This window comes from Vulpes lagopus, chromosome 6 (assembly GCF_018345385.1).
Source record: "Vulpes lagopus strain Blue_001 chromosome 6, ASM1834538v1, whole genome shotgun sequence".
Lineage (NCBI taxonomy): Eukaryota > Metazoa > Chordata > Mammalia > Carnivora > Canidae > Vulpes > Vulpes lagopus.
The window spans coordinates 34,122,318-34,148,714 of NC_054829.1; the positions used below are offsets into that span (position 1 = coordinate 34,122,318).

General features: G+C 41.8%; 2 protein-coding genes across 8 annotated transcripts in view; one reads left to right on the forward strand and one right to left on the reverse strand.

Annotated features, from left to right (window-relative positions):
- CHURC1 (churchill domain containing 1) overlaps positions 1–25,585 on the reverse strand; it is a 42,897-nt gene extending 17,312 nt beyond the window's left edge. The window contains exons 1-5 of one of the 6 annotated variants that reach the window (XR_005988331.1): positions 25,429–25,585; positions 19,810–19,945; positions 18,065–18,135; positions 1,618–1,809; positions 1,331–1,514 (exon numbers count right to left, since the gene is read on the reverse strand). Coding sequence is in view for 5 of the 6 variants with exons in the window: in XM_041758136.1 (XP_041614070.1) it covers positions 17,700–17,765; positions 18,065–18,135; positions 19,810–19,945; positions 25,429–25,548 (393 nt within the window). In the remaining variant the exon portion in view is untranslated. Of the gene's footprint in view, positions 1–1,330; positions 1,515–1,617; positions 1,810–11,119; positions 11,898–11,927; positions 12,349–17,684; positions 17,766–18,064; positions 18,136–19,809; positions 19,946–25,428 lie in introns of those variants that run through there. The other 5 variants (XM_041758139.1, XM_041758134.1, XM_041758138.1 and 2 more) reach the window with 5 other exon arrangements.
- GPX2 (glutathione peroxidase 2) lies at positions 1,838–5,881 on the forward strand. 2 transcript variants are annotated; one of them, XM_041758142.1, is made up of 3 exons: positions 1,838–2,274; positions 2,410–2,652; positions 5,211–5,881. In XM_041758142.1, the coding sequence occupies exons 2-3, from the start codon at positions 2,431–2,433 to the stop codon at positions 5,559–5,561; spliced, it is 573 nt and encodes a 190-aa protein (XP_041614076.1). In that variant the 5' UTR covers positions 1,838–2,274; positions 2,410–2,430; the 3' UTR covers positions 5,562–5,881. The 2 variants fall into 2 exon arrangements, with proteins under 2 accessions (XP_041614076.1, XP_041614075.1); XM_041758141.1 differs by having other exon boundaries at positions 1,838–2,652.
- Positions 25,586–26,397: the final 812 nt, after the last annotated feature.

Sequence of the window (26,397 nt, forward strand, 5' to 3'; positions counted from 1 at the left end):
GAAGTCTCTCTGAAGGCATGAGGAGGGATTCAATCTTTCAGAAGTTTGTCCTAGCCCTGGGATAGGGCAGCAAGGCAGACTGTAATCTCAGGGGCCTAGGGGTGCCAAATACTATATTTGGGGCACGGAGTTCACCGAAGAGGCAGAAAATGAAAGTCAGGATAGAATGAAGAAGGGAGTCGAACAAGACAAGGCAATGGTAGCCTAAGATCTTCACTGGCCCTTGTTGGAGAACTTGCAATACTTCCTCTTTCCCATCCTAAAGTCATATCTGTGGGAGATAAGGTGGGTGATTATACAAATTCAACTGGTAAGGAACCGTGCCCAAGGGCCTCAAGTAACAGTGGCAGAGTCGTGCCTAGAGATAGCCGACCTGAAATCTCTGGAGGGAAAAGCTTTAGCGTCTCTATTTAGAAAAATCTCAATAAGCAATTCTCATTTGTAGCCGGAGTTAAGAACCCCCTACCTAGACTTTTTACCTACTAAGCCAATGCACCTTCCAGAACAACTGTCCCTGTGAAAAGCCGGGGGAATCACACACCAGTACGTGCATCTTCAAAGTAATAAGCTTCTGGAAAATGGACCAGTTTGAGAGAAAGCTGGAGACTAAAGGACAAAAGTACTTTAAGAGAGCCCATCAGTTTTATTCAGCCATGAAAGGTTGAGAACCTGCATGACAGAGGGTCCTAAGTTGTTCTTAGAGAAAAGGGATGGTGTGTCCCTAAGGAAGAGTGTGCCCCCACCTCAGTTCAGGAACTTCTATGTCTTCCTGGACAGAGGCCCCAGAAGGGCAGCCAATAAGAGGTATCCCAATGCCCGGGGGTACTGGGGAAGCACTAGGCATGCAGGTGAGTCTGGTAAGTTCATGTTAAGTTCAGTCCACTGTCAGGGCCAAGTCCTTCTGATGCAGTGGCCTGGTAGGGACGCTTATTGGCTGTTTCTAGGAACTCTACCCAGTCTCACTGGGGGACACACTTCACTCTGTATTTTCTGCCTCCTCTTTTAAGAATCTTTTAAAGATTCTATTCCCACTCAAGTAATGGAGGCTTGTTTTTAGGGAGCAGCCAGTGGGAACATGGGACAGGCTACAAAAGACAGAAAAGCTGGGCACTCCCTGGTGAGTAATTCCTCCATCTTCTCAGCAAATCAGATTCTCAATACCAGCTGCTCCCAAGCCTTGCTTATTCTTTCTTCTAGAAGTCAGTTCCCAATGGATATGTACCTGTGAAAACACTCTCTAGTAAACATTTGCGTTATTGAAATAATGCTCTAAAATCCCAAGGCCAGGTAAAGCCTAATTGCCAGTCTTACCGATGGAGAAATCCAGACATTGTTTTTAAAAATGGATTTATCAAGCTGGTGGGTGCGAATGATGAAGTGAAGCCCTAGGTCTTCCATTAGGTCCTCAGATGTCCTGCAGGCCGTTCGTGGCATGGCTGGTGCTGGAAACGGGCAGCTCGGCAGCTCGGCTGGGTTTAGAACCATAGCAGCTTTGACTCCCTGCACACTTCCTTCTGTGGGGGAAAGGAGCAGCACAAGCCTGCTGGGAGAGGTCCTTGGGACTGAGCATTTGTCTGAGAGGAGGCAGGTGCAGCTCATCCCCTCGGAGGTCCTCACCTGCTCTGTGACTCCTCACCATTACCCCGGCCACAACTGATGGCACCTAGGACACAGAATAGGAGGCGGTGCCATGCAGCAGACAAGGGCAGAGGTGCTCTCCGGCATAGGTAACATCACTCACAGAAGGACTTTCCAAGACGAACTTCACCTCTTCAGCCGGGCTCAAGCTGAGCCACTGAGCCATTATTCCTAGAAAAGCACATTGTCCTCCTGAGGATCCCTTTGATTCTGTGCTTGTGCAAAACAACAGCCAAAGAAAAACACGTGCACAATAATACATATATTTCAGTTGTGATCTGAGTTAAGGGGACATGCACCCCAATTCTCTTCCTCATGTTTCAGATCTTGGCAGACTTTGACCTCGAAATTGCACAGTTCAGAGCTTGGCCCTCAGCAGACAATGAACGTCTGTGTGAAGCAAAAATAACTTGCTGGGGCAAGTCGGTGTCAATCCTGCATCCCTCCCTCCCTTTTTTCCTCCCCGTTTGACCTTTGGGGCTCTAATTTCCTGCAAGGAGTGAATTATTCATGTTTGTACATAGATATCAAATTGGCCCTTCCCAGGTTGCCAGCAGGGTGGAGCAGGTCGGTGGCTTTGTTCAGAGTCTGTAAATAGGAGGAGCAACAACCTTCTTGTTGGAACAGCACTTACAGGTGGGTGACTGTTTTTGCTAAGTCATCCTGGGGATGCTGAAAGCCCCATTGTGAAATCCTTCCCATCCTTCCAGGCTCCTCCCTCCTCCCCATCCCTTTAACAGACCCTTAAGTCGGGCTCACACTCCTCTGCAGGTCTCACTCTGCGCCTTCACCATGGCTTACATAGCCAAGTCCTTCTACGACCTCAGTGCTATCAGCCTGGATGGGGAGAAGGTAGATTTCAATACGTTCCGAGGCAGGGCCGTGCTGATTGAGAATGTGGCCTCGCTCTGAGGCACAACCACCCGGGACTTCACCCAGCTCAACGAGCTGCAATGCCGCTTTCCCAGGCGCCTGGTGGTTCTTGGCTTCCCTTGCAACCAATTTGGACATCAGGTGAGGGGTCCCTTGTATTGTACCCAAAGGAGTTGGGTTTGCTGAAGCTTTGGTAGGCTAAGGGGAGGGGGAGAATGACTGTGTGTGTCAGTGTGTCTGGAATTGTAGGGACATTTTGTTAACCTAGGTTTTCAGGTACACGTGAATACGTAGGGAAATATATATGGCTCTGTCTGTGCTTAAATACTGAGAGTGGGGTTTTGTTGTTTAGTGTCTTCCCATTATACTCCATGAGGGCTGGTACCAGGTCTGTTTTTCTCTCTGCTGTAGAGAAGGCACTCATTAAATATCCACTGAATGGATGAGTGGAGGAAATAGAAGATCACCAATCAAACTAGGATTGAGCTGACCCAGGAGACCTTAGTTCCAGCTAGACGTGGTTTTGCTATTCAGGGGCTCTGTGCCCTAGGAAGAGTCCCTTGATTTTTCTGTTTTGGTTTCCTCATCTGTAAATGGGAGATAATACCATTTATCTCATAGGAGAATTGTGAGGTTCAGAGGACAAGATATACAAAAATAACTTGAAAAATAAGTAATATGCAAGCAAAAGCAAAAGCAATTGTATTATTTAGATTGAAGGACTGGCAAGTGGAGAGTGATTTTGGTGGAAAGCTAAGGGTTTGCAACCTGCATGTGTCTCCTCTGGGCATCACATGCACCTCTCTGCCTCTAATTTCTTTCTTTTTTTCTTTTCTTTCTTTTCTTTTCTTTTCTTTTCTTTTCTTTTCTTTTCTTTTTTTTCTTTTCTCTTTTCTTTCTTTCCTTTCTTTCTTTCTTTCTTTCTTTCTTTCTTTCTTTCTTTCTTTCTTTCTTTCTTTCTTCTTTCTTCCTTTTTTTGGTGTGTGTGTATGTGTGTGGCCCATAAAGGGATCAAATCTCTGTCTCTGATTACTGGGTCAAGTTCTAGATCTTCAGCCCACTCACCTCAGGTTGTCTTTTAGAGACTCTTCTATTTTCACTTATTATTTTAACAGCACCAGCAGGCAAAATGTCCTCAAGTGAGCCCTCTAATTATAACCCCCTTAGTTCAATTCACAGTGGCATGAAGGCAAGGAATTGATTAGCAGAGATACAGCAGGAAGGCAGAAGTGTCATTGGCTGTGACACACCTGAGCCCAAACCATCACTCTTTTCCTTGTTTCTTCTTTGTCTCAGTCTGTTTCTAGGGCTGGAAAGAAGGGCAAAACCTCCATCTTTATGCCATCACTTCAGGCTAGCTAGTGGCTGGAGAGAATCCGCAACCTACCGGTAGCCATCCATCCATTTGCATTAAGAGATAAGCAGTCTAATAGAGATCACCTTTGGGCTCAAGATGTCATGATGGCCTGGAACTGACTGTACTGATTGGTTCTAGGAGGTCAGAGGCAAGAACTTTCTCCCACAGGGAGATATCTGACTCTTAGATCCAGGGGGAGGGGTGGAAAGTAAGGGTTTCCATGGGCCTTTGGGAGTTGTCAGGGGTGGAGAATGTCGAGTGGGGATAGGACAGGGATGGCTGGGGGGTTGGGAATGACAGGCAGGTAACAGGCTCTGAGCTAAAACCTTCACAGATGAGTACAGTGAGTGAGTTTGAGGGCAGAAATCTTGGGATAGCAGTCTGGAAATAAAAGGTCTGATAAAACCACATTCACAACCTTTAGCCCTCAAGCACTTACTTCCCTAACTTTCCTTCCCTGGCCTATTGCAGAACCTAAACACTCTGTCTCGGTTAATTCTTCCTTGTTGGTCACTGAGCAGTTCCACTTAAGAGTACATCCACTGTTGTCTCTAACTTTGCCTTTGTGGCACCTGAAAGCCAGACTTCCTTGAATGGGGACTTCCTTCATCAAAGCTTCCTCCTACTTACACTTCAGATCTAGGACAAGGCAAGATGAAAGCAAGAAGCCATAAATCCCATTCTTCTAAGTCCTCAATTTCACCCTTAGCTTGAGGAGATGAGGACAGAGGCAGAGGCTGTACTCAACACTCACATGTAATCAGAAGCAACAGAGGCAAAATCAGGGCAGAGGGAAAGGGAAGGTTGTGGCAGGATATGTGCGTGTGCGTGTGCGTGTGTGTGTGTGTGTGTGAGAGAGAGAGAGAGAGAGAGAGAAGGAGAGAGGGAGAGACTGAGAGAGAGAGTGTGTGTGTAGGAGGCCAATGGAAGGGAGAGTTCTAGGTGGCATCACCTGAGCCTGTTTCCTTTCTTTCTACTGCCCTGAATTCAAGATTCCTTGAAGTTTCAGACAGATACCCTAAGAACTGTTCAGGGTAGTTTAAGAGAGAAGCACCAGTTCGAAAGTGCTACATCATTCGCTATAAGAGCAGCCAAGTGAGGAACTGCAAGCATTTTCAGGAATGGCCTAGCAAATCATCAAACAATAGCTGTGAATGGGGAATTTCCAAGTCAAGAGTAGGGCAAAACTAGTGAAGGAAAGAGAAAGAACAGCGGCGGGGGAACCAAGCTCCATAGAAAAGAATGATCCTGGGACAGGAGTATTGGAGGCTGAAAGGTTTTTTGTGGATCCTTCATTTTCCCCCTTCCCTCTTCCATGCTCTTTGTCTTTTTCTTCCCCCAGGAGAACTGTCAGAATGAGGAGATCCTGAACAGTCTCAAGTATGTCCGCCCTGGGGGTGGATTCCAGCCCACCTTTACCCTTGTCCAAAAGTGTGAGGTGAATGGTCAGAACGAGCATCCTGTCTTCGCCTACCTGAAGGACAAGCTCCCCTACCCCTATGATGACCCCTTATCCCTCATGACCGATCCCAAGTTCATCATTTGGAGCCCCGTGCGCCGTTCAGATGTGGCCTGGAACTTTGAGAAGTTCCTCATTGGGCCGGAGGGGGAGCCCTTCCGCCGCTACAGCCGCACCTTCCCCACCATCAACATTGAGCCTGACATCAAGCGCCTCCTCAAAGTTGCCATCTAGCTGCGCACCATGCAGATCTACTCCATCCAGCCCCTGAGTCTCTCTCCTTAGGGTTCCGTGTGCCCTCAGGAGATGCTGCTGGACCAAAGCTTTCCCTTGGGATCAGTCCCTTTCATTGAAGAGCCTTGCCTTTCCAGTCCGCCTGTCTCCCCTCCCCCAACCTTCTGGTTGGTGATTCTATTTGGCACTCCAAGACTTGGGTGGCTCTGGGCCTTCACAGAATGATGGCACCTTCCTAAATGGTATGGGCGGTGTCTGAGAAGTGTGAAGGGCTTAGAGCCAGCCTGCTAGATGAGTCCAATAAAGGGCAGGTATGGAAATGGCCAGGCTCTCTGTGTCTTCTTGCTTGATGAGGGTAGAGGGATGGTACAGTCCTGCAGGTGGCACAGAGAACTGGCAACACAAAAAAGCTTGATAGAGGGAGGCTCCAATCAGAGGGATATCCTAACTACTGGCTGGAGAGCAGGCTCTGGCCAGGGTCTGTGGTGGCAGGTGGAGTTGCAGGAAGTGTGAACTGTATTATTATTTAATGGCTCCTCCAGAACTGGGGTAGGGGATAGGGAGGGGGATGGTAAGGAGAGGTAAAGGAAAGAAAAGACAGCGGCCTTTCAGTTGAGACTAGTGGGAGGTTCCTCAGAGGACTCCAATCAGGAAGATGTCACTCTCACTGTAGATACTGGGCCAACTCAACATCGCCTGCACTTTGCTGATCCCCTTGCTGATTAGCATTTGTCTCTGATGCTTTGCTAGACTGACTCCCTCTTTTTTATAGTTCACATGTTACCCGTCTTTCCCAAACTCACAGATTCAGGCAGAAGATACACCAGTGTAGGCATGAATGATTGATTTCATTTTTTCTTCCATGAGGGTGGGAACGGGGAAGGGCCTCCCTTTAGACAGACTGTTCATAACCTGCCAACAGAACAGCTCTTCCCTGTGAGAACACGGTTCTGCCAAATGGCTTTGTAAGGATGGTGCCCCAGATTCCTCAACAAGTACAGGCATACTCCAAAGGTGCCAACACCACCAAGGCCAGGTCCTATCATATTCTAGAAAAGACGCCTGCTGAAAGGCCACTGCCCTGTCACTTTGCCTCACAAATGGTTTCCTGGAAACTGTTCGCTTTATCTTTCCTTCCTTGACCACTAGATGGAACATTTTACTTTCTTCACTAAAGCCCTGAAGGGACAGTTCTCCAAACTGGACACACTGTTTACAAACCCAAATGCTGGGTGGGGGTGGGGATTCCTCTCCTGTGGTGTTCCCATACGATTTCCCAAGCACCTGCATCATCTGAGAAGTCAATGTGGAATAAAGGTTAAGGATCCTGTCTGACTTTCAACTAAAGCTATGCCATCCGTGGTGCTCCATTTCAAGACGGGTAACCTGAGCATTACGGTGGGAATCCCCTGGCACTCTTTTGCAGGGCCTTCTGCTAAATTAAGGCCACCCTTAATTTGCCTCTCGAAAAATCAAGACTCTCAAGATTCCTCCTCTTAAAGCCAACAGCTGGGGTGTGGGTTTTTTGAGGGCAGGACCACGCAGTAACTGATTTTAGAGCAGTAACTGCAGAGACAAACCACTTTTCAGGAGAAATGAAATACAGAATTCATACTGGATGCTAGTATGATTTGTTCATCATCTCCATAGTGCTAAAGGCTGTTGCTAGGTCTAATAACAGTGCAGCTATCCTGGATACTGGCATTATGCCACAGGCCATTTAGGGCCTGATATGCCAGTACAATGTGTTGGGTCTTTCCCATGAGGCTCAAGTTGAAGAAATTATTTAAAGATTCCCAAAGGATTAGGAATTAACAGTGGAAATGATCTTGCAGAGAGTCAGTAAGAGCCATAATGCTAAGAAAAAAGCTCCTCACTTGGGTATGGAAAATGCTATATGCTTCAGAAGGGACCTGACCAGATTGGCTCAGCAGGAAACAGGGAAGGCAGCAGGACTGGAGGAACTTCTTTCACAAGGACATTTCGTTTTCACTAAATCTTTAGTTGTGCTGTAGTTACAATGAAGAGAAGTGAGAAATTGTTTCCTTTATTCCTCACCTCGTTTGTCTCCCTTTTGTTCTCAGAAGTATCAGTTCATGGTCATAAACAGACATGACAAAGCTTAATATAATCACCCACATTCAATCTTTTAATCAAATTCCCCTAAGGCACTCAGAAGTAGGAAGGCATCTCATAAACAAGCTTTCCCAGAGAGCAAAGATGATGTCACTCAATTTAGAGGAGGGACAGGACAATCATTTCACAGAGGGCTCTAACAAAAAAACAAAGCTTGGGGTAAATGATTTTAGGGAGTCAAAGTACACACACTGAAATTTATGATTTCCATGACTATATTCCCACAGTGATATCTCCTTAGTTTAAGAAATACTGAGCCAAACTCTATAATCACCATCACAACTGTCATCCAAACTATCATTTATTGACTATTTAGTGCACTCACACACTGCATAAGTACTTTATATATATATTAGATTACTTCTCATACTGACCCTAGGAAGAATTTTTGTTTAAAGAGAAGTGAACAAGACACCTGCCAATGACAAAGGGCTCCAAATAGCAGTTAAAAGTTAAACTCAGGTCAGTCTGACTATAAAGACTGTACTTTTTTTTTTTTTTTCCAGATTTATTTATTTGAAAGTGTGCACATGTGCTTGAGGGGTAAGGCAGAGGAAGAGGGAGAGAATCTCCAGCAGATGCCCCACTGAACATGGAGCCCAACATGGGGCTTGATCCCACAACCCTGAGATTATGACCTGATCTGAAATCAAGAGTCAGACACTTAACCAACTGAGCCAGCCAGGTGCCCCAAAGCCTGTACAATGGCGTTTCCCTCTATTTCAGAGTTCCTTCATAAAGATCACTGATAACTGCCTGTAAACAGCATTGCACAACTTAAAAACATTTTTACTGATATATAATTTGATTTAAAAGCTCTGTGCAGACACCTGTGCCGGGCTCCCCACTCAGTGGGGGAGTCTGCTTCTCCCTCTGCTCCTCCCCACTGCTTGTGCTCACTCTCTCTCTCCAATAAAATCTTTTAAAAAACAAAAAATAAAACTGTGGAGGAGGCATGATTATTTCTATTTTTCCTTTGAAGAACCGAGGTGAAGATAAATTACTTGCCCAATGTCCCAACATGAGCAGGTAGCAAATTTTAGACTTAGGTCTCTTGGTTTCCTTTCCATCCAACCAGACTGTATCTTACAATACAAACTGTACTATAGTCAAGAAACACACAGCCTAAAACTGAGAGCCTCAAATTCAGTGAAGTAACTTAACCTTGTTCACAAAAAAGAAACAAAGAATTCTCGATATTTTGATAAATAACAGTGAACATATACTTTTTAGTAACTACTTATAAGTAATGGACTGTATCTGGTTGTGTCTACAATATATAAATTAATTAGTACTGGGAGAAGCCAAGACTATTTTAGAAAGACTACATCAGCTAAAACAACAAAACACACAGGTTGAGCTTTCACTCCAAGAGCTTAAGTATGCAGACTCCAAATCTACACATCATGGAGTAAGTAGACAAAGAAGAAGATGCCAGGGCAAGTTCACTTTCCCAATTATATCTCTCTAGATGATTCCTTTTCTTTCTTGTATCTCAGGAAGGGAAGTAAAGAAGACTGATGTTTTTGCCTGGCTCCTCTTTATCTGAACAGAAAAATATGGATTTAGAACTGGGTTCAAGAGGTCTTTATTTGATTAGATCCATCAAAGAATTCCAGAAAATAAAGAAAGTATCACACAACACAGCACAAAGTTGGTTTAATAATAACATATGTGGAGAGGATTTTATGTTTTAAATTTCACAATATATAGTCCAAACAGATAGATAATTTATTCAGTCTATAAGAGATGAGTCTATCAGTCGGGGCTTATAAAATCGTACTCTTGAGCTCCAAATGACTAAGTTGAAAACATTAGCAAACTCCAAGAAGGGACAATTCAGAGGCTATAATGGGCTTACTGCTGCTATTTAAAGTAATGAAGCATTTTCTCTGCTTTCTGGATCCATTTCACCAAATGATTTCCTCAGCAGGTCAGATATAGATTTGCAGAAAAGTGGAAAACATTTTCCAGGAATAACACAACTGATCTCTAAGGAGATGACTTAACTTTTCTGAATAACAAATCTTGGTCTGACATGCCTGCCTAGATTCCTCAGATGCTGTCACTGACATTCTCAGCTTCTTCCTAACCTCACCAGACCCTTAGACTTCATGTGCCCCGAACAGTAGTGTTGAGATGGAGTCATTATACTCATTGTGTGACCTTAGGTTCCTTAACTTCTTTGTATTTTAGTTTCTTTGGCTCTAACACTGGATAACAACAGTACCTATTTCATGGAGTTGTGAGGATGAATAAGTGTTTAAAAAGGCTTTGGCACATAGTAAGTACTTAATAAACCTCAGCATTATTATTGTTGTTGTTATCTAACAAAACTTCCCTGGTATCAACAATGAACACTTTGCTCACTTTTTTCCGTTACAAGCAAAGCTTTAGTTCAGAATTTCCAAATTTCTTACATATGAAGAGGAAACAATGTTGTCTCTAATGTCTGACACTTTAAGTTTAGGTCTCAGAAAGAACCAAAGCCATCTCATCGCATATTATACATTATAGGCTTCCCAAAGCATTCATTTTTACGTTCATTATTCCATCTGGATCTTCAAACAATATTGCAAAAGAGGTAAAATATCAATTTTTATTAGCCCAATCTAACAGAAATGGGACAATAAAGACCAGAGTTACGCTTTGCTTAATGGTTATACTGCTACCAAAAGGTAGAAAGACCTAAATGCCAGGGTTTACAACACTCAAACCAGTATTCTTTCAACTATACAAGGTGAAATATTCTAAGATCTCTTTGCAGCAGATGAAATTATTCTGTTTATTTATATTAATTAAAGTCCACACTTTATTCAGATTTTGCTAGTTTCAACCAAATGTCCTTTTTCTGTCCCAGGACACTTCGTTGTATTTAGTTGTCACACCTCTTTATGATCTTTGGCTTGAGAGTTTCCCAGGCTTCTCTTTATGGCCTTGACAATTTTGAGGAGTACTGGTCAGTTATTTTGTAGGCTGGCCCTCAACTGGGATTTCTCTGATGTTTTTCTCATGATTAGATAGGGTTATGGGTTTGGAAGAGGAAGACCACAAAGGTAAAGTGCCCTTCCATCATATCGTATCAACGGTACAAGCTATTATCGATAGGATTATCATCGAGGATGTTAATGCTGATCATTTGGTAGAGCTAGTGTATGTCAGGTTTTTCTATCATAAAGTTACTTTTCTCCCTCTGCATACTCTACAACATTCTTTGAAAGGAAGCTGATGTGAATAACCCACTCTTAAGGAGCGGGGAGTATCTACATATATTATTTGAAATTTGAAATTCTTCTGCATGGGAAATGTCTATTCTTCCAACTTATGTATTTATTTATTCAGTCATTTATTTATATCAGTAAGGACTTTTTTTTTTAAAGATTTTATTTATTTATTCATGAAAGACACAGAGAGGCAGAGACATAAGCAGAGGGAAAAGCAGGCTCCACGCAGGAAGCCCGATGTGGGACTCGATCCCAGGACCCCGGGATCTCGACCTGAGCCAAAGGCAGATGCTCAACCAACTGAGCCACCCAGGTGCCCCTATCAGTAAGGACTTAATGGATATTTAGTATTTGGGTTATAATTCAATACTACTTTATTTTGTTGCTCAAACTGTTCTAACTTCAGTCACTGGAAGCTCCTTCAGTTGGCTCTTTTGTCCCTTTGACACACTCCCAATAATTATGTTTTATAGGTTTTTCTGTGTTTGTTTTTGCACTTTCCGTGTGGCACATGTTTCAAGCTCATCTTGTATATTTACTGCCCCAGTCTTGAATTTATCATTTCTCCAAGGAGCCCCTGGTTCCTTTTACTGGAACCAAGACCTGAGATCTAGGTATGCTCCCATTCTGGTTTTATTTTCTAGCCACATCATTTCTAAGAGAGATTCTTCATTCTAGCTTCATTCTGATGTGAACTGGGAACTTTAGCAGAAGAATATAATCCCCTTAATTAATTTTTACAAATTACAAAGGATAGTTAAGTCTAAGCAGAAAAAATATGCAAATAGTTTTCATTATGAACTAAGTAAGACAAACCATCAGGCTTGCTGTATTGTAAACCAACACAACATAGTTACTACAGAACTGAACTGCAGAAGGATCCTTAGAATAACAATGTCATTTGTCGAGGGTCATCAGGGAGGATACTGATAGTATCTTCAGCTTTGCCACATAACAGACATAGCATGGTGTACTCCTAGAACAAGATAAAGTGCATAATAAGATTGAGGAACAGGGAGAAAGACACTTCATTACTTACTCTGGTAAAGCTATTCCCTACAAATTGGAATGGATATTCCCTCTGCACATTAGATTAATTTCTTCAACACCTATCAGAGATGTCTTAGGTTTATTCTGTGTATCCTGGAGTCTTATTTTATGTAAATTGAACACATGCTGATGCTTTATTTACTATGTACACAAGAATATCATCTTGGAAATGCATGGCTATTTCTTGGATTAAAGCACATATTGGACTAGGGGCACCTGGGGAGCTGGGTCAGTTAAGCCTCCGCCTCTTGATTTCGGCTCAGGTCATGATGTTGGGAGTCATGAGAAGGAACCTTGCAGTCAGGCACCGCATTGGGCATGGAGCCTGCTTAGGACTCTTTCTCTCTCTCCCTCTGCCCCTTCTCAACTTCCCTCTCCTAAAAAAAAAAAAAAAAAAAAATATATATATATATATATATATATATATATATATATATATATATACACACACACACATATATATATATAAAATATATTTATATATATCTCCAAATACACACTGAGCTTGATTAGTGCTATTTAATTCATTCATTCATTATTTGAGAGAGTGTGTGTGCATGTGCCCATGGGGGGAGGGGGGGAGGATGAGGGGGTGTGGGGATGAGGAGTGGGGTGGCAGAGGGGCAGGAGAGGCAGGAGAATTTTAAGCAGGATGACGGGATAGGACGACGGGATAGGACGGTAGGACGGAAGGGGAGTGGGAGCTGGGTGTGTTCAATCCCATGACCCTGAGATTATGACCTGAGCTGAAACCAAGAGCCAGATACTCCGCAGATTAAGCCACCCAGGCGCCCCTAGTGCTGCTATTTAAAGCAGTGAAGCAATTTAAGTGTGGGTCTCTAAGGACAAATTCCTATTCTTAGAGCTGCTCCTTTCTAAATTATTTAAGACTACTCAGCAACAGAAATGATTTTTAAAAAGAAAGAATGAAAGATCGATCCCAAACTAAAACAACTATTTTTATCTACTCCAAGAAAATATACAATTAAGTTAAATCTACTCGTATGGCATGCCTCATATTTAGAGAGCTAGCTGTCTGGAATTTGATCTATTTTAGGAGTTTATCTTTCTTGGGCTTAACAAATATCCAGGCTGACAAAAAAGAATGAAACCTTGCCATTTGCAATGACATAGATGGACCTGGAGTATATCAGGCTAAGTGAAGTCAGTCAGAGAAAGACAAATACTTACGTGATTTCACTTCTATGTGTAATTTAAGAAACGAAACAAATGAGCAAAGGAAAAGACAAAGATGCACACAAACCAAGAAACAGACTCTTAACTACAGAGAACAAACTGATGAACAGACTGATCCCCCAGAGGGATGGGATGGTGGAGATAGGGGACTGGGATTAAGGAGGGCACCGGGTGATGTATGAAAGGGTTGAGTAACTATCCTGTACACCTGAAACTAGTATAACTCTGTGTGTTAACTCTACTGGAAATACAATTTTGAAAAATGTGCAGGCTGGTGACTGAAGAGATTTGTTTTAAGGAAAACTCCTAGGGCAAAGTCCTATTTTTATAGTTATCCCCTTTTAGAATATTTAATATGGGTCATAAACTATACACACATATTTCCTTTCAAGCTTTTGCTTAAAAAGTTTTTTTTATATTCTTCAGGAAAATAAACTTAATGCTAAATCGATTAGTATTTCCACACTTAAAATGAGATTGTTAGCTGTCTAGGGATTGGTCAGTCAAGGTGGTTTATATTTCATGGGTATGGACAGTCACTTGAGAGAGGGTCACAGAGATAAACAACTATGGTTCAGAGACTCAGAACCAGGTAACTGCATTTCTGCTTCCTACCAGTGAGTTCAGTGGGGAGCTTAGCTGTGACAAGAGAAAGATTGAAAAAAAAAAAAAAAAAAAGAGAAAGATTGTTTCTTTAAGGCCACACTTAATTTCAAGGTCTACTCTACTCATACAATATTGATAAGTAGAGGCTAGAGCTCAGAGAACAAACACAGGTCTCATAAATTAAAAAAAGAAACAGGGGCGCCTAGGTGACTCAGTTGTTAAGTGTCCAACTCTTGGTTTCGGCTCAGATTATGGCCTCAGGGTCATGAGATGAGCCCCATGCTGGGCTCCACGCTCAGCAGAGAGTCTGGCTGAAGATTCTCTCCTTCTTCCCTCCCCCCACCCCAAAAATAAACCTTAAAAAATTGAAATAAAAATCCCCCCTATACAAGGTCTTTTACTGCTCTAAAATACTTCTGCTTTAAAAAAAAAAAACAAAAAACAACAACTTCTGCTTCACCCAATCTATCCATTGACAAATTTTTATTAAGTATCTCAATTCTCTGCAATGTGCTAGGTACACTGGCAGACATGAGAGAAGGCAAGGGCAGGTGTGACCTTGCAAAATGTATAATGTAACTGGAGAGCAAAAAAAAAACCTAACATGTGGTATAATCTGGAAAGACAATAATTATTAAATTATTAAATAAGACTGATTGCACCTGTAATCTTTAATTTATAGCTGGTTTGGAATCCAAATTTCACTGTAGGTCAATTATTTGGAATTCAAAGCAGTTTCCCACAGAAGTAATGTTGACCGCAGCAGTTAGATTGCCAGGAAATTCCAGGGAGTCTTTCAAATTCATTGTACAAGTACTATAGAATCTAGCCATACATAGTAGTACTTCTGTGGGAAAATGTGTCTAGAATTCTAACTTGGAATGCTAGAACATATCTCCCTGTTCCACCGCGATCAAGGCACCTTTTATCAAAACTGGCCAAGTTGGGAGAATGAGAATTCCCTCCAGTCATTCATGGAGACCCTCAAAGGTTCCACCTGGGGTAAATACAGCGACAGACATTTGGAAGAAGAGTGGAGTATGTGGAATCACACTTTTGAGAAGACCAGATCCTTTGCTTAATTCTGTGCATACCATGGCCATTTCCTTCGAAAACTATTAATTCTGACCCCAAGTCCTTTCCTTTCCTAGCCCACAGTGGAATAGAAGGCAGTCTCACAGATTCCCTTTTGTTTCCTAAGCAAACACATAGTCCTTTCAGTGACTTTTAGGGTGATACAAAAAAATAAAGGATACCGGGGGATCCCTGGGTGGCGCAGCGGTTTGGCACCTGCCTTTGGCCCAGGGCGCGATCCTGGAGACCCGGGATCGAATCCCACGTCGGGCTCCCGGTGCATGGAGGCTGCTTCTCCCTCTGCCTATGTCTCTGCCTCTCTCTCTCTCTGTGTGACCCGTTATCATTTATAATGTATTTTCTGCTTAAACTCTCTACTCCTGTCTCTACTTTTCTCCCTACTTGTGCCATCAGAAAAATCTCACTTTAGCAATGATACTGTGGTTATTTTAAAAACAGAATTCTTGTCTTTTAGAGATATGTTCTGAAATACTGACAGAAGTGGTGATATAGTTGGGATTTGATTCAAAATAATCCTATAGGGAGATGTGAGGTATAAATACAGCAAACTGAAGCTGGGTGATGAAGGTTACAACACTATTCTGCCTCCTTTTGCCCAGAAGACATTTAAAACAAAACAAAACAGGGTTATTAGCATTCAAGAATGACATCTGTGAGACAGCTGATGGGTTTCAAGTGAGCCCGAGTGGGCGTGTGCTCACTATTTGAGAAAGTAAAGAGAAGGTTCTGACTGGAGACCAAAGCTCAGGGGAAAATCAGTTAGGGAACAATAGGAAAGGAAACCAGGGAAAAAGCAAAAGAAGACTCAAAATGATTTTAAAAAGAAAGAAAAAAGTCTGGCACTATGGACCTTAGGGAAGAAATCCTTCAAAAACCACAATGGTTGACAAAACCAGACCCAAGAGAGATGATAAAAGAGCTAAGAATGGAGGCAAGGTCACAGCATTCAGCTACATTATAGGAGACCTCTGAGAGAATAGTTTTAGTAAAGTGAAAATGAAAATCATTTAGTAAAGTGAAATGAAAATGAAATGAAAATGTTTGCAGATGGTTAAGAGGAGCACGGGGAAATAAAGAGAATAGGGTAAAGACCTATTCAAGTAAAGAAGGAAAAGGAAGGATGAAGATGACTAGAAGAGGAATCACAGAAGTAGCTGAGTGAAATGAAAGATTTTTGACTTATTTTTTAACCAATGATGAATCAAGTATATTTACTGTAAGAAATATTTTAAAACCCAGGGAGACAAAAGAAGATGCTGGATAGAGAGTAGATTGGTGAGGAAATGTAGAAAGGGTAGCCTTAGGGAGGAAGGAATACAAATCTTCCTCTCTATTGGGACAGAGGGAAGAGTCTGAGGTTGGACAATGCTATATGTGGTAAGCCAATGAGACTAGTGGGAAAGAAGAGAGAGGGAAGGCGGCCAGCCCCATGAGAACACTGAAATGAGGAGCTCAGGTATTACACTGTAGCTAAAATGAGCTATGGAAGGGCCACAGTGGTGGTCTAAAGCATCACTTTCAGAAAATGAATCTGATGGTAGATATAGAATACAGGTGGAAGGAAGCAGATGTTGAGAGAGAAGATGAGGTGGAAAGCCCAGTTTAAGAGTTGGGGTTTTTCGAAGAGAATTTCACTGTCTGCAAGTTGTCAATACAAGCCATCTTCCTTTATCTTCTTCTCCCTACTCCGAAGTCATTTCTGGGCAGTTTTGAAAATGGCTGCATTCAGTCATAAAGGAAATCAGCTAGGCTTTGCTCTCATGGCAGTGATGGGCAATGGCTTAATTAGGGCAATCTTAACATCCATTTAGGGCCCTAAAAAGTTTAAGGGGCTTCAGGAGCTTCTGAAAAATGACTAGAAGCCATCCTTTCCACTCATGAAAGGACAGAGCTGCTTCTTTAAGCCCATGATATGCTCCATCCCCTATCTGGCCACTACTCATTCACTGAGATCTTGATTTTGCCCTAAGTTACATATAACATATAAATATCTTTTGAGACATAATTTTTGGATGCTGACAAGATGTTGTCAAGATGTTGTACAGATTAATCACAACATATCAGACCGGATTCTGACAGGTGTATAAGTGCTTTCTTCTACACTAAAATACAAATGAATGAGAATGGCTATACTGTAAAATTCTGTTATGAAGATTATTATTTTTTTCTAATTAAAATGCTACCCAGGGGTACCTGGGTGGCTCAGTGGTTGAGCTTCTGCCTTTGGCTCAGGTCATGATCCTGAGGTCCTGGGATCCAGTTCTGCATCAGGCTCCCTGCAGGGAGCCTGCTTCTCTGCCTATCTCTCTGTGTCTCTCATCTCTGTGCGTCTCTCATGAATAAATAAATAAAGAAAATTTAAAAAAATAAAATAAAATGCTACCCAAATTGGAAGGACTTAAAAAAAACTCCCCTGCCTGTTAAAAGCTCTAACCTGATTTTTATATCCTATAGATGAATACGTAGTTCACTCTAAGTAAGTAAGTCAATCTGAAGGCTTGAAAATGGAGGCAGTAAGAGACAGATACAGGCTCTAGTGTGTCCTATGGTTTCCAGGTTACCCCTGGCTCTGCCCCACTGCCCAGCTTTTCTACCTGACCATCAGATGATCTGTGAATCTTCAACAACTCAGGCATACAGCAGCCTTCTGTACAATTCTTCATGTGCTCGGTGGTCCAGCTTCTTTCCTCCAACCTTGGTATAGCCATCCTATCATTTTACTTAACGAATGATACTACAATATCTTACCACAGCTGAGACTACAAAGTTGCTCGACTCTATGCGCCTACTGGGGAAGACAAGGATAACCTCCTTATCAGAATTCCCATGCTCAGCAAGTATGAGGGCAGTGGGCAAGCCAACACTCATCAGAACCAACAACTGTGCAATTACATAACTGGATAGAGAAAAAAAAAAAGCACAATTGTAACCTCATAAGAGCCCACAATGTGCTATTCTTTAAAAACAAAAATGACAGGCTTGAGATATCATGCATTTTGACTTGTGACTCTTATGAAGACAGCCTGGAACAGATCAATGTACATCTAAAGTGTCTCTCTTAACATACACAATTAGAAGAGAAGGATGGTCTCCTTTAATATATACTAGTACTTCACTTATTAAAACTATATTTATATTTACAAAAGTACTTTTATTATCCCTCCCCACAATAATATACCATATATATACATTTACCTGAAATTCATCCATGATACTGAATGTGTACTCATGCCTGGCTATTATGTGATGACAATTCTTACATAGATCTGCCAAAACAGAGAGAGATTTAAATAATTAAGTGTTGGAAGGTCTCTTAAGGCAGTAAAATTTCTATTTTCAGCAAGGTATTGCTTTATAAGAATCTTAACTGATATATTTAACACAGCAGCAGGAAACCCATTCTAATATCTACCTTGATAAGAAACCCAAAATCCATCACATAGCAACGCTACATAATGAATGGCCTCAACTCAGAGATTTAACAGGCATATACTAATTCCCATTCTCAGGACTTCTAGAAACTGTGCTACTAAAAACAATCATAAATAAAAAGCCAATGCTAGACATTAAAATGAATTTAATAATAAAACTCCTTAAAAATATAATAGGATTTATTTTTTAAAAATATGATTTATTGAGTGCCTAATGTGTGCCAGATATAGTTCTAAGTACTTTTTATCTGTTTACGTACTTAATCTTCTCAAAACCCAGAGGTAGATCCTATTGTTATAACCTTTTTAAGGATAAAGAAACAAAGGCACACCACAGTTAAGCAATTAGCAAGACTACTGAGCTAGAAGTGTGGGAAACAGAACTCAAACCCATGCATTCTGGCTCCAGAGCCCTTGCTCTTAACCACTGTGTCCTACTACCTCTTTAAAACAGAGTTGAAAGGGTTATTCCTGAAATAAAGAAAAAGACTGTTCTACTTTAGAACATTTAGAATATTTAGAACATTTTCAATGACTAAAGGCTTAGTGTCTCTCATATCTTTTTTACAAAATATTATTATTTGCACATTTATTCCTCATATATTCAGAACATACTGAAGAACCAGGTGACAAGCAAAAAGAGGATATAAACAGTTTAAATTATCATCACCATACCTAGGTGCTAAAATGTACACACACTTAATTTACTCACAGAAATTCTTAGAGTGCCAACCTCAGATCTGATTCATTTTTATGATACAGAGCTTATTTATTTGGTTCCTCAGCATCTAGAGGATGAGGAGCAGCATATGAAGGTAACACAGAAAGATAATGAGAGAGAAGACAAAAAAAGCTGAGAGCAGAAACAAGACTAAAAAACTGTAACATCCCAGGGTCATTCTGTATGGCAGCAAATAGCCCTAAACATTTTAGTAGCTGTTGGAGGACATCACTGTATTAGACTATAGTAAAAAAAGAAAACTCACATGAATGACCATAGGGTCAAAAAAAAGTCTCCGTATCTTGTTTCAGAAGGCATAAAGACTTTAGAATAAACAAACAAACGGGATGCCTGGGTGGCTCAGTGGTTGTGTGTCTGCCTTCGGGCCAGGGTGTGATCCTGGAGTCCTGGGATCGAGTTCCCGCATCAGGCTCCCTGAACCCAGCCTGCTTCTCTCTCAGCCTATGTCTCTGCCTCTCTCTGTCCCTCATGAATAAAGAAATAAAATCTTAAAAAAAAAATAATAATAAACAAACAAAAAATGGTACCTGAATCATAAGCTTCAGTCATCTGCAAAAGTCACTTAGGCAGAATCTGATGATGCTAGCTAGCATCATATTTACTAGCATCATATTTATCTTCCTCTTAAAAACCGAACTAGCAACTCTGTTGCAATACAATATAGAAACAGGCCTCATAAAATACAACGTATCAGTAGGCACAACATATCAGCTTTCTAGAGCAGGTCTCTGCCACCAGATTTGCATGAAAATAAAAACTCTACTTACGATCATAGGTAACTATTTCTTCACCATCTTCCTCTTTGAAAGATTTGTTTGTGATCAGCATAAAATCCCGCTTACTGCACACTGCACAGCCTGTAAAGTTCAGCAAGAAAGAGCCATTCTCCAGGCAGATGTTACCCTAAGATATTAAAAATAGGAATTTAATTTTCTTCTATTTCAAAATCCGTGGTGAAAATAATTAATAGACTAAAAATTTCTAAAGGCAAAAGAAAAACAACCCACAAAACCATGGCCAGAATTGACTTGCTTGAAGTCTGTACTAAGTGATTTTTGAAATTACTAGCTTTCCTCTAGAAGTGCTATTTATGGCAACTAAAACTGAAGCAGTGTTAAAGCTGTAAGTTTCTGAGGATTGCAACTGTGTTTGAGAGGACTAAATGCAAATGGTTATTTAGAAACTTAATGAAGCTTTAATAATATAAAATGTGAAAAGGAAAAATCAGAAAAATCTAATAGCCAACAATATTAAATGAGGCATAGCATAAAACTAGAATTAAAATACAATCAAAATGGAAGCACTGGGGCAGCCCTGGTGGCTCAGCGGTTTAGCGCCACCTTCAGCCCAGGGCGTGATCCTAGAGGCCCGGGATCGAGTCCCATGTCAGGCTCCCTGCATGAAGCCTGCTTCTCCCTCTGCCTGTGTCTTTGCCTCTCTCTCTCATGAATAAATAAAATATTAAAAAAAAAATAGAAGCACTGAACTAATGATAAAAATGATCTTATACAATGTGATAGTCAGTTGATAGTTGAAATTGCATTTTTTGATGCCTTAAAAAATAATACAAAATAAGCAAACAAGAATAAACCCTCATCTCTACAGATGCCTGTCCTTAAGGGTATGTGTGATTCAGGCAGAGAAGATAAGCTCTGCAATTCATCAGACTGACACCACAGTGTTCAAAAGAAAGGGATTTGCTTCATCACTAAGAAACTGTAAATAACTTATGCTCCTAGCTCAAGGGAGGTCTTTGCTAAAGGCTAATTGCTCAGGAAGTAATTTTATAAATACTCTAATTCAACCTCATTTCTGACCCATACATAAAGTATTCTTTAATAATTAATGTGACTAAAAACCAGTCAAATCAACACTTCTCCAATGCAGCTATGTGCTTGATACAGTGCAAAAGTACAGTGAAGGAATAGGGGATGAGTCACATCTTTCCTCCTTCTAGGTGCTTATGAACTAGCAGGAAAACCAGCTTTAAGTGATGCCATAGTGTAGCCTTCCTGGATTCCCAGCGCCACAGTCAACCTCTCCCTTTGGAGTGGCTCCTCGATGCTATGTATTAAGGAAGAGATTAACTGTTAGGGTGGGGGTGGGAGTGGGTGGAAGCGAGGAAATCAATCTAACTATATAGTTGGGAGATACTAAATCACAGGCACATCAATTTAACTGCTAAAGGGGAAAAATGGCCTTGGGGTTAAAGTTCAAATTTCTAACTATTAAGAACAGGTACTTTGATTTTTTAAAAAATAACCTTCACTGAAGTATAGCTTCTATATAATAAAACCCACATACTGTAAGGGTACAGGTGAATGACTTTTAACAGATATATATATCAATGTAACCACTACACCAATCAAGATATAAAAATTTCTATCTTCCCAGATCCTTCAGGCTTTGCAATCTACCTCCAACCCCTATCTCACTTCAAGCATTCTTTGATCTGATTCTTATCTCTAGATACTAGTTTTGCTTGCTAAAAAATTTTATATAAATAGAACGATGCAGTACACTATTCTGCATCCCATTTCTTTTGTTCAAAATAATGTCCATGTTAATCATCTATGTTGTACTGGAAGCTCATTGCTTTTTATTGCCAAATAGTATTCCATTGAATGGATTCATCTGTTGATAGATTTGGGTCCTTTTCACTTGAAGTTATTATGAATAAAGTAGCTACAAAGACTCAGTAAGTCTTGTGTAGATATATGCCCTTCTCTTGAGTAAATATCTAGAAGTGGAATTGCTGAGTCAGATGGTAAAAATATGATCTATGCAAACTCTATAACTGCCCATTAATTTTCCTAAGTTTTCCATTTTCTATTCCCATCAGCACTGCATGAGTTCTAGTTGCTCCATATCCTCACCAACCTGAGGTACTGTATCTTTTATTTTAGCCCTCCTGATCATGGGGTATATCACAATAGTTTTTAATTTGCATTTCCCTCATGACTAATAACGTTAAGCATCTTTTCATGGTGCCTTACAATGTACCTTCTTTTGTGGAGTCTATTCAAATCTTTTGCCCATTTTTTGATAGGTTGTTTATCTTATCTACTTTTAAGACTTACTGAGTTGTAAGAGTTCTTTATATATCTTAGAGACAAGTCTTCTGTCAGATTTGTATTACAAATATTTTCTCCCTGTTATTGGTGTGCCCTTTTTAAAATGATGTCTTTTGAAGAGTCTTGATTTTTATAAAGTCCAATTTGTCAAACCTTTTCTTTCACTATTTGTGTTTGTCTTCTAAGACTGGTCTCTCTCATCTGTGAAAAATATCTACCACAAGTCTCCAGAAAATTTTATGAAACCAAAGATAAATATTTACTATCTATTCATTCCACACTTAATACTTTTTTTAAAAAAATATTTTATTTATTTATTCATGAGAGACACACAGAGAGAGGCAGAGACACAGGCAGAGGGAGAAGCAGTCTCCATGTAAGGAGCCCAACGTGGGAGTTGATCCAGGGTCTCCAGGACCACAACCTGGGCTGCAAACGGCGCTAAACCGCTGAGCCACCCGGGCTGCCCCACACTTAATACTTCTTGAGATGCTAATCCATTATTTTTCTCTGCCAATTTTTTGGATGAGTACACTATACTTGCTACCATCATCTTATTGTCCTTTCCTTTCCTAAGCTCAAAGTAGTTTCTGCTCTTACTGCTCTCAGAAATATCGCATGACTTCAAAAACTCCTTGAGTTGGTCCTCTGTGATTTCAATTGGTCAATCTCTCCTGAACAGGAAGAGAGTCCAATTCCTCCAAGAGTCGCCCATTCCACTTTTGCGAATCTGTTATAAAGTTCTTTGTTCTGACTCAAAGCCTACAACCCAGTAACATCCACCCACTCAAGATTTCTAAATCTGCCTTCTGAAATTCCAATAAAATTTTAATTCTTCCTCATGACAGCCCTTTAATTATTCCAGAACAGAACAGTCAGAAAAAAAGTGCTTATGAAAGGCATTTTTCAAAAAAGAAAAGAAAAGAAAGGTACTTTTCTGGTTTCTCAATCACCTCAATCCTTTTCTCTATTCTTCTTCTACTTTATTTTCACTTTCTAAATTATTCCTTGAAGCTCAGCCCTTGTTTCTCCTTGATTCTCCACATTCTTTTCCTAAGAAAACAAATCCTTTCTATTTTGACACTTTTATTTGGCTAGCTCATCTGAATCTCACACCTAAACTGCAATCCTGTATTTTCACTCGACTCCTTGGATGTTACATTCTCAATCTTGGATGAAACGTGATACAAACAATCTGACCATGTGAACCCCAATTTTGGTTCTCTCCCCCATATGCCTCCAATTTCTGTAATGGTATTTCCAATTTACCAATTGCCTAGATTGAAAACTCTAAGATCATCTATAGTTCCTCCCGCCATTAAATGGGTTGAGTTCTATTAATTCTTTCCTTGAAATGAAGTCTTCATTATCTCATGCCTACACTACTGTTGCCATGGCTCCCCAAATACTCTGTAGGGCTCTCCCTTTTACATTCCCTCCCCCACCATAACCTCAACATACAGTCATAAGATTCATTCCCCTAAATAACAGATTTCAAAATTATTTCTCTATTCATTTTTTTCTGATGTATGCCCAATGCCTAAAGTGTAGAATCTAACTTTTTTTTTTTTTTTTTTAAGATTTTATCTATTTATTCATGACAGACACAGAGAGAGAGGCAGAGACACAAGCAGAGGGAGAAGCAGGCTCCATGCAGGGATCCATCCGGGTCTCCAGGATCACGCCCTGGGCTGAAGGCGGCGCTAAACTGCTGGGCCACTGGAGCTGCCCAGAATCTAACTTCTTAATACAATTTTTAAGTCTTTTGATTAGCTCAATTATTAAGAATCCAACCTAATCTCTTTAATACTCTTCCCTATAAACACCTCCCTTGTGTGGTCTCTGAAAAGTGCAGTGTTCGTTACCGGATTCATAAAAATTTCCTTTTAAACTTTTTATGAATCAGAACACAGTGAAGTATATGAAACAAAAATGTACAGTATAATGCCTCTACCTAGTAGGTATCAGTAGTATCCCCAGTTGTGACAACTAAAAATGTCTACAGATAGTGCCAAACATCCTTTCGGAGGCAAAAACAAAACAAAACAAAAACAAAAAACCTCACCCTGTTGAGAGCCACCGCTTTAATTAATTCACTTTCATGACTCATTCATGGTGTTCCATTCTATGATCCTATCACACTTTTCCAGTTTGTGACTACAAATAATGCTGGTATGAGCATTCTTACGCAAGTCTCTAGAAACATATGCATATGCACTTAACTTCTCTAGAATGGGAACTGCTGCATATCTTCATTTGATAATGCTACACCTTTTCCCAAGAAGGTTGTTACAGGAGCATTCTTGTTACATATCCTTCCCCCAAAGACTAAGTATTACTCAGGATAGCAAGAGACCAGAAAACTGTAGATTTCCGGCCTCCCAACCACGACAAGAATCCTTGTTCCTGTTATATTCCCCAAGCCTCTGGCTCCTCCTTTCCTTCCCTAATCAAAACTAGCCTTCAAATCCCAAAAGAAGTCCACCTTTCTCTTGAGGAACCAGCGCTATTTCTCTCCCGTTTCTCTACACCTCGAACAGCATTTATGAACTGTTACTATTCATTTTCTGTGAATCACACTCCCCTAAACTGTAAGCTCTGGGGATGCAACGAAAGCTGCCTTTTATTTCTTTGGAATCCCTTTCTGGCCTCGCAAAGTAATCTAGCTACACACCTAAACGTTCAAGAAGTATATCCCGAATGAGAGTAAAAAAAAAAAAAAAAAAAAGCTTCGGTAACCTCCCGAGATTGAGAAGAACCGAGATTTAAAAAAAAAAAAAAAAAAAAAGTAAAGGCCGGTCATCTGAGTTCTGGCCTTGGCTCCCCGGTTCAGAGAACGTGAACTTGGGCAAGTGATTGCCCCTCTCCGGGCATTAGTTCCACCTGCAACACTGGGTTATACCAAATGGCCTCAGAGGTGGCTTCCCGCGCTAGAAATTCGGTAAGAAACGTGAATTTCGCCGAATCAAGCTTGAGAGGGAGACCCGGGGTGGGGGGCGTGTCCCTTCGTCGTCGGACTGGATTGTTGATGGTGGAGTTTCCCTTGCTGTGCCCTGGAACTCGAGAGAAAGTGGGGTGACGGCTGAGGTCAGCCGCCGGGGGGGGGGAGGGGCGGGGACCCGCGGAAACCGCGGCCAGAGGACGCCGCCGCCATCAAGCGCCTAAAGACAGCTACCGGGTCACCGCAACGGGCAGAGCGGCCGGGTCGGCCCGCGCCCAGCCTCTCAGGGAAGGCCGGCCGGGGCTACGAGAAGCCCCAGGGGCTGGCCACGGGCCACGGGAGCGAGAAGTCCTCGGCGCCCACTCGCTCACCCGGTTGGGATACTCCTTCTCCACACAGCCCCCACACATCCCGACGCCGTTCCCGGGACACCGTCCTCCAGCGCTTCCGGGAAGACGAAACCTCGCGAGAGCAAAGGCAAGTTGCCGCATGCGCCCCAAGTCCTCGACCCTGGAGGGCTGGCTCTCGCGAACTTACTCGGAATCTCCGCCCCCTTCGCCCGCTGCTGTTATAGGGCAGAGCCCGGTCTCCCAGGCAACAGCGCGAGACCTGGCGTGGGGCTCGCGACACTACGGAGGGAGGGGGCGGGGCCGCGCGCCCTGGGGCGGGAACCCGAGGGGGAGCTCGGGAAGTTCCAACAGGCGCCGGCCTGAGTCGAGCCACGGCACGCACGAAAGGGAGTTGTTTCTCGCTGCTTCGGCTTGCTCCACACATAAAGCCGAAATGATAATAATCTAAACACCTTTCCATACCAGGGAGAGCGATAAATCAGCTCTCAGCAGGTGAATAAGCAACAACCCCGGCGTCGGGGAAGAGGCACTTAGAGCTCTGCAGAGAATCTCCTAAAGCTCCTAAAAAGAACGCGTAAAATGTTAATAAATAAATGACTATGATTTATCCCATTAGCGGTGGGAAACGTGTTTCTTTGTCACAAAACGTGCACACACTATGCCGATAGAACAGGGCGAGGTCGACGCTGCGGAGCTGAAAATGCTCGTGGTTGGATCCCTGCCGTCTCCTTTTCCTTCGGATTGAAGGAGCTTTTCACAGGAACATCATTAACCTGAATACGGTATCCAAAATCTGTGCTTCTGAACAACCTGTCTTCATCCCACCCAGCTACTCCAACGGAGGTATTTAGTGCGAGCGTCAGCATCCTCCCTGAACCCTGCCCTACTGGAGTTAAGTCGGAAGAAATCAGGGAGCGTATGAGACTTGGGATCCAGAATCCTTAAAGAAGAGATTAATAACTGTTTTCAAAGTTCACTCTATTCTTGGAA